Below are 17,066 nucleotides of genomic sequence, written 5' to 3' on the forward strand. Positions count from 1 at the left end.
GAAAATCTAAACTGTATGCTTCTATTATTACTTCTATCTTCCCAGAATTCTCAAATTCCTTTTAAAACAGTCCGGCTCATTTACCATGGCCCTTCATCTTTGCAGTTAGGAGACAATTGACAGAAAGGAAACGTGAAGCAAACAATGTACTTGGGGTGTGTGCGCGTGTGTGTGTGTGCATGCCGGTTTATTTGGGGAAGTGGGGTGCAGCTGCTGACAGTGTTACTATATACATACGTGGGTGTATCCTAAAAGTCCAATGTTTTGAACAGAAATACTTTTCACATTTTGAACACGGGAAGTTTTCCCTTTGGTTTGTGGCATGGGCACTGTTTGTAGAGCTAGTCTTTATTTTCAGATGTATTTTTGTCTCTTGGAATGACACTGGCACTACAACATTGCTAATTACCCTGTGATGGGGCTAGTCTGTCTGCAACTATTTTTTTTCCCTAGAATCCACAGCTATTCTCATCTGGAAAAAATTGGGCTTCTATTTGTCCTTGGAGTATTTCTTCTGTTTACCACTTACTTCAGTACTTGTCTTCTCAGTAGAGGCCTGGACAGATCCAATATCATGTCCACACCAGGCTTCTTGAACAATTCCATTTTGTCCCTTACAAACCACGTGGTAAACTATTGATCTTGAGATCTGTTAAAGTCAAAAACTTGGGGAAACGGAGGAGTTGCTTTTAATTTAAGATAAATTTCTATTAATGTTAGTGAATGGAAGACCTGCTATTCCTCCGTTTTCCACTTGTGCCCCCTCTTTTCTACTTATGCTGTCATCTATTTGTGATTGGTTATCTGGCAACCGAAAACAGAATTATACAAAATAAGACATTAAATGGCTCCATTTTAATTCAGATTTAAGGTTCAGAAATAGATCTACGGTAGAGTACACAAAATAAAGAAATAAATATTTTCTATATGCAAGGTTAGATATAGAGGGTTAGAAATTAAATGCCTGCAAGAAAGGCACTGAATGTAAACAGGACCAAGTGTAATACAATAGGGGCTGGTGGAGACAAGAAATCTAGAAAGAATTGAATTTAAATGTTTATAAAGTACTGTGATGATAAAAAAAAAAATGCCTGCGTGCCCAATATAGTGTGTATGCCTGCAAGTTTGTGCTACTTGATTCAGTGTGAAATGTTTATGTAAAAATTCCATTGAAGTGATTAACCAATTAATTAGGATGTGATGAAAGATATTTACAAAATTATTGGTGATTTATTTTAAGGCAAACAAAAGCTTCCCATTTATACTCAAGAATACTCAGAAATGTTTAGAGAATAAATGAATAACCAAGCACTTTATAGAAAAAATATATACTTTATTTTCAACTAGAAAGGTGCAAACACGTAACTTTTGGTCACACTCTCAACAAATAAACTGTCCAAAAAACAGTCGTAGTCAAAATAGAAACAAATGCTTCCAGGTGGAAAAACTGATCAGCTATATAGAGCCACTCATTTTTTAATAAAGGCCATTTGTTTACTCAAAGTGAGGCTCCCATATTGCCAGCCTACAAATCAGACTTCAAGGACACTGCTGCCTCACCTTCAGCCAACACTCTGTTTTGATGGACTGTCCCTCCACCTGAGCAGGATCTCCATTTCATGCTTTGAATTATCAGACAAGCTTTACGTCCTACCTATGGTGTTCAGAACTGAGGCTAACATTTGAAATATCAAAGCATTAAAAACATAAACATGGGCACAAACAACTTTAAATTAACTTAGGTAACTGTACAAATATATATATATATACACACACAATATTTACAATATCAATAAAAAAAATCTGGCTTGTTACAGGCAAATTAGCTTGCCACAAGCTGTCCAGTCTAATAGACAGGATTCTGATTCCCGAACGCTGTCATTCGAATCAGAATGTCAGAGCTGAATCTGCTGTCCTGCCTCGGGGCTTGACTCAGCCCCTTGATGGCTGGAGAACACACATCCTAGCTGTCGCTGGAGCTACAGGCAGTCAGTGAGCGTGCTAAAATTTTCTTTCTTAATGACACTCCAAATAGCAGGCGCATTCCAACTTTAAGATGACAAGCCTTTCTACTGGTGCCCTCCCACCGCTCCTCAAGCCACACCTTAGTGTACATTCTGGTGCTATACGCTACTGTAGTCCCACGGTCAAGTCTCACTTTCTTCAAACCAGTGTCTGGGGTTGATAGACTATTTGTTTGAATGTCACATCGCACAGTATTTTGAATTTGGTGGGAATTTTTCTTTTCCCCCAGTTAGAAAAACAGAATTAAATAACTTGTGCTACTGAAGTCATCATGTTTACACAAAAATGAGATGTGAATCAGTTCAAGTTACAGCCTAATGAGTTCATGTCTCTCACTGTCTCTGGCTTTATGCCATGTCTCCATACATCTTCCTGTAGTACAGTGACTCAAAGATGTCATTGTCTCCGGGACAGTTGTAATGGCAGGCACAGGTCTTGATGAACATCATGCTCTTCTTCATGACCTCGCCGTCAGGACACTTGAACTCCACGGGAAGGGTGGTGGTTCTGTGGGGGGTACAGCACCGGCCGTCGGTGCACACTCCGCAGAACTTGGCCCTGTATGTCTTCACGCTGCTGCAGCCAGAAAGCTCGAACTTGACAGGCTTGGAGATTTTGGGGGTACGGATGCACTTTTTGCCCTTCTAAGGAAGCAGAGGGAGAAGAGAAAAATCAATGACTGCGAGGGGAGTGGCTTTCTTCAACCTCTGTGTATTTGGGTTTTTCTGACTTCTGTTTATATTCCGAGGAGAGGAAGTTTGAGTTTTATTTGCTAGTTTTCTAAAAATAGACACTGCCTCTCTTGGGATGTCTTGAATTAACTAACGACTGCAGAGGATTTTGTAGTGGAATGCTGGTGGTTCCTATTACATAACATCTCATTCCAGCAAAACAGCTCAATGGTTAGATAATTTTGGAGATAATAGGTCTATAATAACAAGGGTGGTAAGAAACCTAAATTTGGTCCTCTCCACTATCATTCCATGAAAGTAACTAGGAGCAGAACACGTACCTTAATGTTCTCCTCCAGGTCAGCTTCGCAAGGCCTGACCATGCAGAGGCGGCTCTGCTTCTCCAGCCTGCAGAAGGCGTTGTCATTGGTAACGCGGGTGGAGATGCCCATCCCACAGGTCTTGGAACAGGCACTCCACTCTGTGGTCTGGACCAGGCAGTTGGCCCGAATCATAGTTGGATCTGGGCCAAACGTGTCTTCCAGTCGGTAGGCTGTGAGAGCAGAGGACACAAACACAAGGTAAGACGCCAGGATGAGATATTTCCCCCTTCGCTTGGCAGAGTTGGGACTCAGCCCCCGGGGGAAGAATCACATGTTGACTTAGGGGACGACTCAACTCACCGGCGAGGGCGGGGCCAACCACAGTGTGGTCCTTGGGCTCGTCGCACACCCACTCCTCGCAGCATTTCCCGGGCAGCTTGACCCTCCGCGGGAAGGGGCAGTCAGGGCTGGGCAGGCGAACGTCCATGCTGCACAGGGGCACGCAGCCCACCGCCCCGTCCAGGCAAGTGCACTGGTATTTGCAGCTGCTCTGGAAGGACTCTCCGCTCCGGTACACCGTCCCTCCGAAGATGCAGGGGGCACCATCTTTGGCTGAAGGAGAGAAGGGAAAAAGGGAGGATGCAGGGGTCAGGCATCCAGCAGGGAGCGTGTCAGGGATGCGAGTTGGGAGCAGGGCTCCAGGGGGCGGGCTGGAAACAGCCAGAAGAAGGGACTCAATTCGGCTGACTTTCTGGCGCAAAGGTGGGCGTGAGTGGGGATGTGGCCGGTCCCCAAGCGCCCTGGGCCCTCCGGCCGGCGCGGGGCGCGGGGGCTGCGGGTCTTACCGGTGCACACGCCGATCTTGCGGTTCGCGGGGGAGCCGAAGTCGCAGAAGAGGCCCTTGTGCGGGTCGCAGGGGTCGCGCTCGCTGCACAGCTCGCCCAGCTGCTTGGCGCACACGCGGCAGCAGCCGCAGCCGTCCAGCACGAGGCTGACACCGGCTGGGCAGCGCGGCGCCGGGGCGCCGGGGCACTGGCACCGCGCGCTGCAGTCCTGGCCGGCGGCGGGCTGCGGGAGGGAGACGGGGCGGTCAGCGGGCGCCGGCTCCCCCTCCCTCCCTCCCTCCCGTCCGGCCCGGCCTCCCCGCGCCGCCGCGATCCGCCGCTTACCCGGCTGCACAGGGCGAAAAGGAGCGCGAAGGCGAGGCGCACGGGGCCCGGGCCGGCGGCGGACATGGTCGGGGCGCAGAGGTGGGCGCAGCGGCGAGGGCGCGGGGGCCGGGCGGGCGGCGGGGGATCCGGATCCGGCTCGGGCTCGGGCTCGGGTCGGCCGGGGGCCTGGCCGGCGGGCTGTGGTCGCGGAGTGTCTGCCGGGCGGCTGCCGTCGGGGGAGCGGGCGGGCCGGGTTGGGCGGCAGGCTGCTGCTCTCTGCGGGAAGAGTGGCGGTGTGCGGCTGGGGCGGGCGGCCCCGGCTTTTATACGCTCCGGGCGGCCCCGGCTCGCCAATGAGCTGAATGGAGTCCTACACAAACAGGGACATTCCTCGCATTCCTCCCCACCTTCCTGCCTCATCAACTCACACCGGATTGATCCTGACCCCTTGACACTCAGCATTCCTCCCGTCTGAAAAAGCTGGCACACTCCAGCTCACCAAAAAAAAAAAAAAAAAAAAAAGAGGCTCAGTATTTCCAGCACCAAATAGGATTTCTTTTTCCCCTTGCCTCTTCGCACCGCTCCTGATTTATATCATTTAAGAACACATCAGCCGTTATTTTTTTCCTACACTCACTTCTGTTTCTAATAGCTGGGCCTGTACTACCCGGTGACATAAATCCTTTTAAGGGGGTGGGTAGCTGACAGCAGGGATTCCTAAAACAATCGAAAGGGCTTCCTTTTTATTATTTCTGTAATGATTTTACAGAAAATGGGTCAGTTGGTTTTAACCAGCTGAAATCCCCAAGAAGCCTACTTGCAAGCTCCTGGATCCGTCCTGGAGACGGGAGGAATCTGATCTTTTGTCACTTGAGATAACGGTTTGGATGCCCATTGCCAGACAAGAGAGAGAACAAAGCCAGGGGTCTGAGGATGCACGCAGTTTCTGGGGGAGATTTCCAGCCCTCTTGCTTTGTTTTTTCTTAGTCTATCTGGCAGTTTTATTGCTGGGGATAGAGAGAGGGAAAGGGGATGAGTGGGCATCAGTATTTCCAGAAAAATGGGTCTATCATTATGTCAGAGCAAATGGCTACATGGTGGGTAGGTGGAGGCTCTGGGGTTTGGGGTGAGAAAGTGGACAGGAAGAGAGGGGACCAGACAGGAGGGGCCAGCAAGTTTGCTCTTTACTTGGGGCATTTTAAACACAGCTGTGGGTCTTTGAGAAATTAGAGATTTTTCTTATACTAAAACCTATAATCTTCAAACATGGATTGGACTTGGTTTGTCCTGCAGTAAAAAATCTGATTATGCAACAAGAGTGGTGTACTCAGTTGTATCTGGTTATAAACTAAGTGTCAATGAAGATTATACTTTATGACTCTCTACACTTCTATGAATCACGATTGTGGTTTCTTCTGACCCAAGGAGCATGCAGCCTAATGGAGTGACATCAGGTCAAGGGAGGAACAGGTTTTATTCCCTCTGCTTGTGTGCAGATGTCAAATATGGCCCATAATGTCTAAGCACATCTCCATTTCTTATTATTGCTAGTTAGCTTCACTGAAGGCTCATTAATTGTGCTTTCCTTCAGAATATATAGAAGTGCTTTTTTGTCAATATCTCCAGTTACCATTTTATGGAAGGAAAGTGGTTCCAGGCCATCCCTTGTCTTCCTATTGTAATGCCACATCACTTGACATTGATGTTACCAATGAGTAGATTCATTTCGGTTGTTGATGCCTCAGTGTACAGGTTTCAGATAAACATATCTATTTCTGGTGCAAAGACAGGCTTTAGAAACAACACTATCGATTTATAATTTGAAAACAGCCTGTTTAATCTGGCCACGTTTCTAAAAGTTTCAATTCATTCTGCTGAAAAATAGCCAAGGAAAAAATAACCACTCCAACTTCAGCATAGACCACATCATCTGTGCACAATTACCTCGTTAAGCAGTCCACATGTCGTACAGTGCAGTTGCATGTCAACAGTGTGAATGGCCAGCAAAGGGGGCCTCTGAAGCTCAGGAAGAATTTTCATCATTGTTATTTAATGTTCTTTCCAAGCATTCCTCAAAGAGAAGAGGCCTAAAAGTTCCTATTTAAAGAAGGGACATTCCAAGTTGTGTTAATAGCCACATGCGTATTAAAGGCAACTTGGCCCCCAACTTCTTCTTCCCTTGTGGATGATTTTAAAAGTCCAAAATATGTGGGAAGCCACAGTGAAATCTTTCAAGACCTAAACCCCCAATTACATGTACCACTAATGGTTGGAAAGGTGTGGTAAATGGGGAAAGGTAGGGATATGAAGCTGCAGCCTCGCCTAAGATGGGATGTGGGCTTGGTGGTGAGCTCTCGTGGCTTGCAGGGTGAGGTAGATGGGAGCACGGTGGGGAATTTTTGAATCCTCTGGAGAGTTTGAGAGCCACCGTCAACAGCTTCAGGTGAGGCAGACTGGAGACTCTCATTCATGGAGGGGATAAATTGCTGGACTCAGTTACCGTTGGGTGACCGGGGCTGTATTCTTAGAACTGCCATTCACAAATCTTAGAGAAGTCACAAGTAGGAGCCGTATTCCCAAGTTTCCATTTATAAAATGATGATAATAATGAGATGTTTTATTTCACTGGGTTTAATGATGGTTAATTATATCAAAATTCTCAGGGAATTAGTAATTTATTTTTTTCAGTCTTTCTTGATTTTCTCTTTCTCCACAAACAAAACAAGGATATTACTATTCTGCTGGGTTGTTAAAAATATCAGATGTATTATAAAAAGAATTTGGTTTTACTGTAAAATTCACATGGTCTTTTTGAGACCTCGAAGTCTCAAAAAGTCCCTAGTTAGCTCCAAATGGATGGTTTTAGCACTGGCTAAGAAAAAATAAGCATACTGAAATATACAGAACATGGAATCTCAGAATAGAAAAATATGTTGTGCATTATAATGTTAGGTTGAGGCTTTAGGATCAAAAAAAAATTTTTTTTTTAAGATTAGCCCTGAGCTAACATCTGCTGCCAATCTTCCTCTTTTTGCTGAGGAAGACTGGCCTTAAGCTAACATCTGTGCCCATCCTCCTCTACTCCATATGTGGGACTCCTGCCACAGCATGGCTTGCCAAGTGGTGCCATGTCTGCATCTGGGATCCGAACCAGCGAACCCCACGCCACCAAAGTGGAACGTGCAAACTTACCCTCTGCACCACCAGGCCGGCCCTCAAAAATCTTTTGAAGGGTTTATAATAAAAGATTAATAGTAAGAGAGTAACAGAGAGAGAGAGGAGACACCCAAGACATTCACAGACTCAAAAGTATGTTTATATTGTGATACGGACCATCAAGTGCCAGGAAATTCAAAGGGAAAGGCTGACACTCTGTCCTTAACTCATGCCATGGGATCTGAATTCTTGCACTATTATAAATGACTCAGCAAATGTTTGTGTGCGCCTGGGCGGTAAAGTGGAAATAGTGGCTTCTTATAACTTTGTCCAACTATGACTTATCCCAACCCTTTTGATTGACAGCAGGTCAGAATTGGGAGAAAAAGTTCTTTGAATTTGTGTGCAAATGGTTAAGATGCACTAATTTTGTCTTGTAAGCAACTGTTTATCTAGCAAATGCTTTTTGGAGAGCATTTTTTTCCCCAGTGAAATGAGGAATTCACTGAGCTGGCCACTGAGTCCTATTTACAGAGCTATATAAGGTATGTGTGTCTACCCGGGCATCATTTGTACAGGACGTTTGGTTAAGTCTTGTAAGATGTTCAGCTGTGGATGTACTACATTCCTTCTCTTATGTTTTTTGTTGTTTTTTCCCCTTAAAAAAAGGTTACTTGATCAGGTATCAGACATAGAGAAAGCCTGGCAGGACTACAGGAAAGTGGCCAGACTTGGAGTGTTTGTGTACTTAAAGAAGGAATCTTGCACATTTTCAACTTTCAGTCATAGACATTTTCTTATAAGAGCCAGTAGGAGTCTGTGCCAGCCCTCAAAGCGGAAATCAAAGCTCCCAGGGAAACATACCGGAGGAATGTGACCCAGAGCCAAGACCCATACGCAATGCATACACTGAGCTGTCCCGGTTATAGGAAGTCTGGCCGTATAAGGGCATCTGGACACTGAGAGATGTGTTGTGATGCTGGGTTGGGAGTGGGCTTCCGATGTTTCTAGCATGCCTCAAATTCAGTCATGTAAATGGATTTCACCAAAAAAAAGGATGTGCCAGGAGGCTTTTTGCAAAATAGTAATAAATATTATCCTAAAATCTTCAGGGATGCTGGCTTGGCTTACGTTGCCTTATATTTGCTTAAAATGAAGGTTAAAGAGAGGGCGTACAGGCTGGGAGTTCAGAGGTAGGAAAGAAGCCCGGATGTTTACTATCTAAATTACATTCATTTTCTCCTGCTTTTTCCTGCTTATAATTAGTTCTCTGACTTTCCTAGGATATTTTCCGATGCAAAGGTGTTTGTCACAAGGTAGTCAGGGCTGTTCCATGTGGTCTGTGTCTTATGTTTGCCTCTTTATTTGCTTGCTTGTAGATGGAGTTGAGGGTTAGAGAAGAGAGAAAGGAAAGAAATTTAAAAATATGGTGTTTATTACTTGTCGCACTATTTTATTAGTTTAATCAGAATCCTGTGTTGCCTCTCCGCTGCTGGCATTAATCTGAGATGGTGCTGGAGGACGTGTGTGCTGCTACTGATGGAGTATCTCTAACACTTCCCCTGACGGATGGGTGACTCAAGTTTATTACAGTTTAGCAACCAGGAGTATTTACAACTGTTTGTTTTTTCAACCTAAATGGGAAGAGTCCCCTTGGGGACACTCAACAGTGATAAGTGAGTGGGAATGCAAAGGGGGGGTGGGTAACCATTCTTTCCAATGAGTGATTTGGAGAAACCAGATCCATAGGTTTAAGAGGAAGAGAGAATTTGAGACTAGATAACTTATTTCCAAGAATGAGAGTAAGTGAAAGGAGAGATCATTTCGAAAAGACTAGTGTAAAATATATGTGACTACGTCCCTAGAGATTCTGCTGGGGGGAGTGGGCAAACCAAGCTGGCCCCCTCATTCATCCTTGGAAATGTGCTCCTACCTCCTGCCAAGAAACCTGAGGCCCCTTCTCACAACATCAGGCCTCCCTGGAATACTTTTTGAGAATCACTTGGTAGAACGCGCGGAGGACTGACTAGAAGCCTGGAGGTGTGAGTTCCATGCCCGCCATTTACCTGCGGTGTGAGGTCAGGGCAGCCCTAATCCTCTCTGAGCCCCACATTTCCCACTTGCTCAGAGTTATTTTTCAGCCCAAGGAGACAATATTTATGAAAGTACTTTTACATGATGTATTAGGATTTTAAATTGATCTATCTCTTCTGTTCTTCACTGGCTCTTCCTTGCCCTTGAGACTAAGTCCACCTGAGCTTTGAGTTTAAAAGCCCATCACAGTCTGACTTTATAACACCATTCATCTTCGTGGGGATTTTAGGGGGTTTAAACTCTGTGAGAGCTTAGAGAAAATCAAATCCTACTTCTCCCCTTTAAGTCAGATGCCCAGAATTGATAGAGACGTTGAAAAAATGAAACTTTTTGATTTGTCTTATGCCTCTTATATCCCTTACATGTCACCTGTATGAGAAAAATATGATAAGACATTTCGCTTTTAGTTTTCAGGATACATAAAAGGGAATTCTATATCCTGCTTACTTTAATCACATGATAGCATCTGTTTCCTTCATTTCCATTTCATAGTTTTCATTCCATTTTTTTGGGTGGGAGGAAGAGATTTCAAAGAGTTCTCCTTTCCTCAATGAAAAGTTTGTAAACTGCCACTAATCCCTAGGTAAGAATATGGTGTGTAAATATTAAAAAAAAAACTAAAAATGTATTAATTGCCTCTGTCCATGATATTTTCTTTAAATTATTTATCTCTCAGAAACCAAGATGCGCCCTTTTCCTTAACATAATGACACAGACATTTTACACTCCACATATATTTGGGTTGACGTTTTTCTTTCATTTCATTTTATAATGTGAACTGTGCTACATAGTTAAGTTTTCAAATTAAATGGAAGTTTTAATTTTCAAGTTACACAGAAATCTTCAAATTAAATGGAAACTGATAGCTAGTACAATCTAGTATGCTGACAACAAAGTTGTTTCTGAAACATTTTTCTAAGCGTGAATTTTTAAATAACTGCCTATGGGAATCACATATTCAAATCTGAACACGTGCATAAGGCTTTTTGAGAGGGTGTCTTCCCTTCTAGATTGGGGCTTGCACCATATGTGAAGAAGACAAGCACACTCTAGGTAAACTCTTGACATCATCAGATCTGAAGTAAAAGTGAACTGATGCATTGTTTAATTTGACATTAGGATGCACAGCGCCAATTTTGTCTGATCAATTTAACAAGAATGCTTCTTAGAGCTCTGCCTGGATGCCTGAAATGGATGCCTATATGGTTGTTTCACCAGAAATTTATGTAGAAAGTTTATATACAAATCCCTTTCACATACACTGTCTCATTTCGACTTCATAACAACCTTGGGAGGTATTATTCTCCCCATTTTACAGGTGAGAAAACTGCGGTCCAAGAAGGCTAAGTACCATAACACAAGCTTGGCTAGAGGTGGAGCGGGCATATGTGAATTTGAATTCTGTTCTTCTAAAGGGAACACCCTTCCTCTTCTTCCAAACTCCACTGGCTTCTTTTCTTCATATTCTATCTACAGTGATCTCTGAACACCGTACATTCTTAAGACAGTTATCTCAGATCTCCTTAAACAAAGCACACACCCTAGAAGGCACATAAAACCCGGTGGGCTAATTGGCACCATCAGTATTATCCTGTGGTCTGAGAGAAGCCTGAAGTAGAAAGATAATGTTTACTGATCTGTATTAGGAGATCCTTGGGCTTAGATAAAGACTTATTTTTTTGACAATTAGGATTTTTGTGATTTTGCTGTGTCAACCGATGTGCTGCTTCTTATCCACTAATAAACTGATGTAGCTAAAAAAGGAAAAATGAATCAAGATGATGAGTATGCTCTGGGAAGCTTAATATCAGGGTGTATACTACTGTGACATCAGCCTCAGCCCACACTGAAAATGTGCAGCCTGTAGCTCAGTGCAATCTTGTTTATGCTGAGGCTCCCACCAACCACACGCATCGTAAAAGTCTTCTTGAATAATTGCATCATTCACTGATAAGCTATCCTCATGAATTAATACCATGACCAAGTCTTAGGCAGGCTGTTGGCACTGAAGCAATATCTACTATCAACATAGGTTTTTTCCCTTAATAGACATGTCCCAGCATGCTATTGACATAGTGCTTGTTTTATGATCTTCATCCTCAGTGAAAATGCACTGTCCTTAAACTGAATACAGTTCATCTTTCAGGCTTGTAGCTTTTCCCTTCTGTCCTTTTGCCATGAAATGATTGCATTTGAATCACGACTGATCTCATGTTGTTGATGAAATGAGATCTACGTGGTGACTACCCATGGCAGAGATTGAGAGTGTTGTCTAGGAATGGCAGGTTTATGAGGGAATTTTCTTATTGACCCATGCATGTGTGTGAAAGTTAACAAATATAGGGTAAAATTTCATAGAACCCGAGACTTGCTAATGTCTGCAAATATTTCACCATTAAGCTGTTTCTCACACATGGATGGTGAAAGCTTACTTTGTTCAAATGAATCTTTGTGGCGTTTTCTTCAGTTCTAATGGCTCTCTGTTGATTCTTCTGACTCATGTGTTTTCCCCTGCCGTTTCCATATATGGCCGATCCTGAGACTCCGGGTGCTTGCCTTCAGCTCCGGTAGGTGAGTGAGCAAACTTCCCGGCCAGCGTCAGGTAGACTTTGAACCAGTTTTACTTTGCAGTGGGGCAGGGCACTGCCACAGCCAAATGTAGCCCCTGTTGGCTTTGACTGCTTTCCAGGCAGGCCCCTCCCTCTCCAGTCAAGCCTTTTCCTGGCCAGCTTCCGAAGGAGCTGCCAGAGGGGGCGGGCCCACGGCGTGGTGGTACCACTTCTGCTTCTCTGATGTTCTCATCTTACTCACTGAAGCCTGGTCTTAAGTTCGAGAGGGCTCAGGAACTCTCATCTTCTACATTTCTCATGCATCACATTCAACTTTCCAAGACGGGAAAATGACCTTATGTTGAGCAGAAATGGCAATCTGAAAGCCATTTTGTCTGCAGTAAGTGCCAAGGACTGAGGGAATTCTTAGACTCTGTGTATGTGAGGGCAGGTGACCCATGGCAGCACCAATGCACCAAAGGCAGTGATGGGCGCATCATCTGGCATCCTTTAGAGGAGCACTGATGACGGTTGTCACTTTGCTAGGGTTCCTTATTGTTCCTGGCAGTGGTGGTGGTAGAGAAATGCTACTGTTTTACTATTGCAGGCAGCCCAATATTCAATCAAACTAGGCCTAGAAAAACAAAGGAAAAAGAAGAGATATCAATAGATCATCTGAAAAAAAAACTTTGGTGTTTACATCTTATTTTTAAGATCTCAAGAATAAAGCCTCACAAAATAAACTTGATTCATATGTAATTAAACAAGGTTTTCAACAATTCTAGTTTGACATTCTAGTATGAAATTTTATTACTTAAAATAGGTTAATGCTATAGTTTAAAGCGTTTCATAAAATTAGCCACCATTTTGGATTTAGCTAGGCCAGATCAAAAAATCAGTTGTTTAATAGAAATAATATGAAATTCATTTGAATACAGAATTTGCTGGCCTTCGTGTTTCTCTTTCTGACTATTTCAGAAGAGGTCTTTTTTTCTTCTTTATTTCATTATTTCACCATTTTATGACATGTGTAACGTCAAGAAAACTCCTTGATTCCGCTGAGCCTCAGTTGGCTCCTCCCAACTTGGAGATTCTAACAGTTCCTACCATATAAGATTGTTGTGACAATTTGTGAGGATTAAATACCCAATATATTGTAAAGCACCAAGGAAAGCTTGCCACAGAATAAGTGCTCAATAAATGTTCGTTAAAGTAAAATAAAACTTTCCTTTTAGTTCATCACTAAATATTTTCAGATATTAAATTTCTGCCTTAGCACATTTGCCAAATGTTAGCACTTAGCCCAGTAGGTTTCGGGGTCATGCATATGTAGATCACACAGAAAGAAAGGAATGTTGTGACAGTTTCTGTTTACAGCGTTTTTCTAGCAAGACACATACCATTGTTATGTCACTTTGAATGATGTATGAATTGTGATTCTGTCCTTAGAATCCCGTTTTCTGGGTTTTTTTTTTCTTTTTTGCCATCAAATTGCCACAGGGGGGAGTATAAGTTCTTGAAAGAAGCAGAGAATACAGTTAAGGAATTTGATACCAATTATTATTATTATTAAGAATGCCCACATCTAAAACATCACAACAGATTATATTAACACCCATGAGAAAGTAGAAATATTTTATTAATAAATAATAAATTAGGATTTGATAATCCAATAAATTGGATTTGATAATTTTGTGATAGTTGCAAGAACAATACCTAGAAAATGCCTCTGTGTGACATGGAGAGGTGAGTGTGTGTGTGTGTGTTTGTGTGTACACACATGGGCAATATTCGTGCTACAGGAGAGGGAAGAAAATTTAAGTTTCTAGTTTTTGCCATTAAAGTCGTGAAATAGAGAGAGGAAGAGAGAAAGAAAGTGAGGAAGAGCTAATATATATAAAATGAAGATGAGAATGGCGTGGGTACAGTAACGTGACACAGCCTCGCAATATGGATGGTAGGGATCCCATTGTGCACATATGGGGAAATTTAACCTTATGAAACTCAAGAGCTAGATAAGACAATTCCAAACCAGAGAGAACTGTACAAGTGGAGAATGAAATTTCCCTTTGAATAATACAATAGCGTTTGATAACTACAAAAACTGTGACCTAATTTTACAATACTAATAGCCAGAAACGTGGTTATTTCTTCTGTCTCTTTGGAGAAAGAGAGACACAACAAAAGTCCTAGGGAAGCGGAATAGAGAGATATAAAGGGTGGGCAGGTTGACTATGGCAGCAATGAGACCCACCCCAGTTGGGAGATGATCATCTTTGCAGACAGTTGGTCAACCTTCCTTCTATGTCTCTGCTTCTCCCAAAAAGTCCTCCTCCAGGGCCTCCTGATATGCCACAGCTGAGACCACCTTTCCCCTGCTCTTCCTCGCTTGCCCCCCTCTCCAGTTTGGTGCAATGTTCTGAAGAAAGCTGCCCTAAAGATTCTTATTCTGATGGGCTTTCTTTGGGTATCTCCTTACAGCACACTAACTGACTTTCTGACTCAAGGACTTTGTAGCTGGCTCATGCTCTTCCATTACAGCCCAGCTCCTGCCACCATGAGGGGTTACCCCAATATCCGCCAGAAAAACTATCCAAAGTTACTTCTCATTTCTTGCTGCCTCTTCCGTTAAGCCAACTAGGACTCGCTCCAAACCTTGCCATTACCTTGAACTGCTCCATCCTCTCGGGTCCTAAACCATCTGCCCTCTCCTGCTGTATCTCACTCACTTACCTTTTACATCACTTCTTTGACCTCATGGAGACCTGGATCTCTTGCCTCCTTCTTTTTCTTATGACCACATGGCTTTGCATGGCTTTGCTTCCTTCTCTGTCTGTCATACCATGTTTTGTGTCAACAGTCTATTGTTAGTGCTTCTGGTATTCAGCCTCCCAACCTTTTTTCAAGCCAACTCCCTACCTTAGTTGTTCCTATGCTGCCTGCCGTACGTTGTGGTCTCCAGTCTCAGCTGGGCCCTCAGTTCTGCTGTGTTGTGCTTTTAGTTGCTCTGGTCAGCTCTTTCCTACCTTCTCCTTGTGTCCCTTCCAAACCTCCCTGCTTCCCTCAAGGTTCCTCCCCTGTCCTCCACCTCTCAGGACAGCCGTCCTTCCTACACAAGACTGTCAGGCACGAACAACTCAGGCCTCCCTCCCCAGGGTTGATGGAGCCTCAGCCTCATATTCACTCTAGAGTAGAGCTATTTAAATTTAAATGAACCAAAATTTAAAATTCCATTCCTCTGAAAGGAATGGGCAAAAGGGGTTATAGTGGTACCTATGTATTGTGATTGGATAGAAAATTAGACTATTGGTGGTGAGCACAATGCAGCCTGTACAGAAACTGATATATAATAATGGGCACCTGAAATTATACAATGTTATAAACCAATATGACCTCAATAAAATAATTGAACAAAAAAAGATAGATTAACAAGAAAAAAAATTCAGTTTCTCAGTTGTACTAGTTGCATTTCAAGTGTTCAGTAGCCACGTGTGGCTAGCAGCTGCTGTACTGGATGGTGTGTAGAACCTTAACATCACTGCAGACAGTTTCATTGGATAGCAGTGGTTCAGACAGACTTCTACTTGTGCTTTTTTTTGTCTCCAGTGGAACCATGTTCTTTTCACATTCTCTTGTCTTTCGATTTCCTTTTCTCTAGTAGCTTCTTCTCAGCCTACAAAGATGTGCACATTTTCCTCAAATAAAAAAGAAAAATCCCCAAACAAAAGAAAACAACATTCTCTTTGTCCTACACATCCCTCTATATACTGCTTTCTTTTTACTCTGAAGCTCCTAAAACACACACGTACTCATGCACACAATGACACACACACACAAATCGTCTGTATTTACCTTTGAGTTACCAGTCACTCCACTGCAATGAGGCTCTAGCATTGCAAATTGCCGCCAAATAACCTCTTTGTTGCCAAATCCAGTGGCTTCTTTTCAGTCCTTAGATAACTTCATCTCTCTGTGGGCATTGTAGTTGAGTCCCATCCTCTCTCCATCTCTTTGATCATTTCCTTTGGTCTCCCTTGAAGTGTTATTTCCCTCTGCCTACTCCTTTGATGTTGGTGACCCATAGTTTTTCCCTGGTCCTCTTCTTACTTACATGTTGTTCAGCGGCCACATTGTTGATGGTTCACTGCTCTCTGGCTCTCGACCAGAAACTCTGTTCTGAGTTCATCTGTGCTGCGTGCGGGACCTTAGTCTGAATGTCCTACACAGATCTTAAAGTAAGCATATTCAAAACCAAGCTGATTCTCCCCACCCCCAAATCTGCTCCCTGCAACGTGTTCCCAGTCTTAGTGATTGGAACCACCATACCAACTCTATATTGAAGCCAGTACATTGTTCAATATTCTTTTTTCTCTTTCAACTCTTATACTTAATCAGTCATAAAGCTCTGTGGATTCCATCTTCTCATTATATCTTCCCAACACATCATGCCATCAGTGTCTTCTTTGAGAATCACTGCATTAGTTTTCCTGTTATTAACTGGTCTTTTGACCTACACTGTTTGCCCTCTGCAATGTATTCCCTCCAGAATTTATCAATGTGAAGCGCTTACTCACCTAACACCTTCGCTTAGTTTCCAATGCCTCCAAGATAAGGCCTTTTGTCTGGTTCTATTTTCTCCATTCTTATCTCTCACTACCCACCACCCCTGCCCTATTGCCTGTTTTCCAGTTCCTGATTTGCTCCAGTCAGTTTCAATAACTTACAGTTTTATCATGCTATTTCGTGCCTTTGTAACTTGCTCACGTTGCTTAGCCAGCACTCGGAGGAGCTGTAAGGTGCGTTTATACTCAATGAACTTTTGACGGTAGTAGGAGCTGATCGTGTGCATATACACTCACACATGGACATACTCAGTGGAACAAACATTTTATAGAAACGGTATTTATTGTTACTATATGTGATACCTTTGATATTTTAAAATCTATTCCATTCCATTTTAGCAAAATGCTGGTCTTAACCTCCAAGCTTATGTTACTGTCTAATTGAACTCACATATTGAGAATGAGATACACATATATGTGTGCGTTTGTGTATGTATGTATCTATCTGTCTGTCTAAGGATGGGCTACCTGAATA

The 17,066-nt window shown here is 43.2% G+C and overlaps 2 protein-coding genes across 11 annotated transcripts in view; one reads left to right on the forward strand and one right to left on the reverse strand.

The window, feature by feature from the left end:
• Positions 1 to 17,066, forward strand: part of ENPP1 (ectonucleotide pyrophosphatase/phosphodiesterase 1) — a 267,067-nt gene that overhangs the window by 107,983 nt on the left and 142,018 nt on the right. The window lies entirely within an intron of this gene.
• On the reverse strand, positions 1,313 to 4,665 carry CCN2 (cellular communication network factor 2). Its single transcript, XM_044753884.2, has 5 exons — positions 4,189 to 4,665; positions 3,865 to 4,087; positions 3,380 to 3,631; positions 3,038 to 3,249; positions 1,313 to 2,669 (listed from the first exon to the last, which is right to left on the reverse strand). Exons 1-5 carry the CDS (start codon positions 4,630 to 4,632, stop codon positions 2,373 to 2,375), a joined length of 1,428 nt encoding a protein of 475 aa, XP_044609819.2. The 5' UTR covers positions 4,633 to 4,665; the 3' UTR covers positions 1,313 to 2,372.

The sequence above is a fragment of the Equus asinus genome, chromosome 24, assembly GCF_041296235.1.
Source record: "Equus asinus isolate D_3611 breed Donkey chromosome 24, EquAss-T2T_v2, whole genome shotgun sequence".
In the NCBI taxonomy this organism is placed as follows: domain Eukaryota; kingdom Metazoa; phylum Chordata; class Mammalia; order Perissodactyla; family Equidae; genus Equus; species Equus asinus.

Excerpts from the sequence above, each read along its gene's own strand:
- CCN2 (XM_044753884.2), bottom strand. The coding sequence starts at position 4,632 with ATGCTGAGTGTCAAGGGGTCAGGATCAATCCGGTGTGAGTTGATGAGG. Across the intron at positions 4,088-4,188 it reads TTTTCGCCCTGTGCAGCCGG|CCCGCCGCCGGCCAGGACTG; the intron begins GTAAGCGGCGGA and ends TCCCTCCCGCAG. Across the intron at positions 3,632-3,864 it reads CAAGATCGGCGTGTGCACCG|CCAAAGATGGTGCCCCCTGC; the intron begins GTAAGACCCGCA and ends TCTCTCCTTCAG.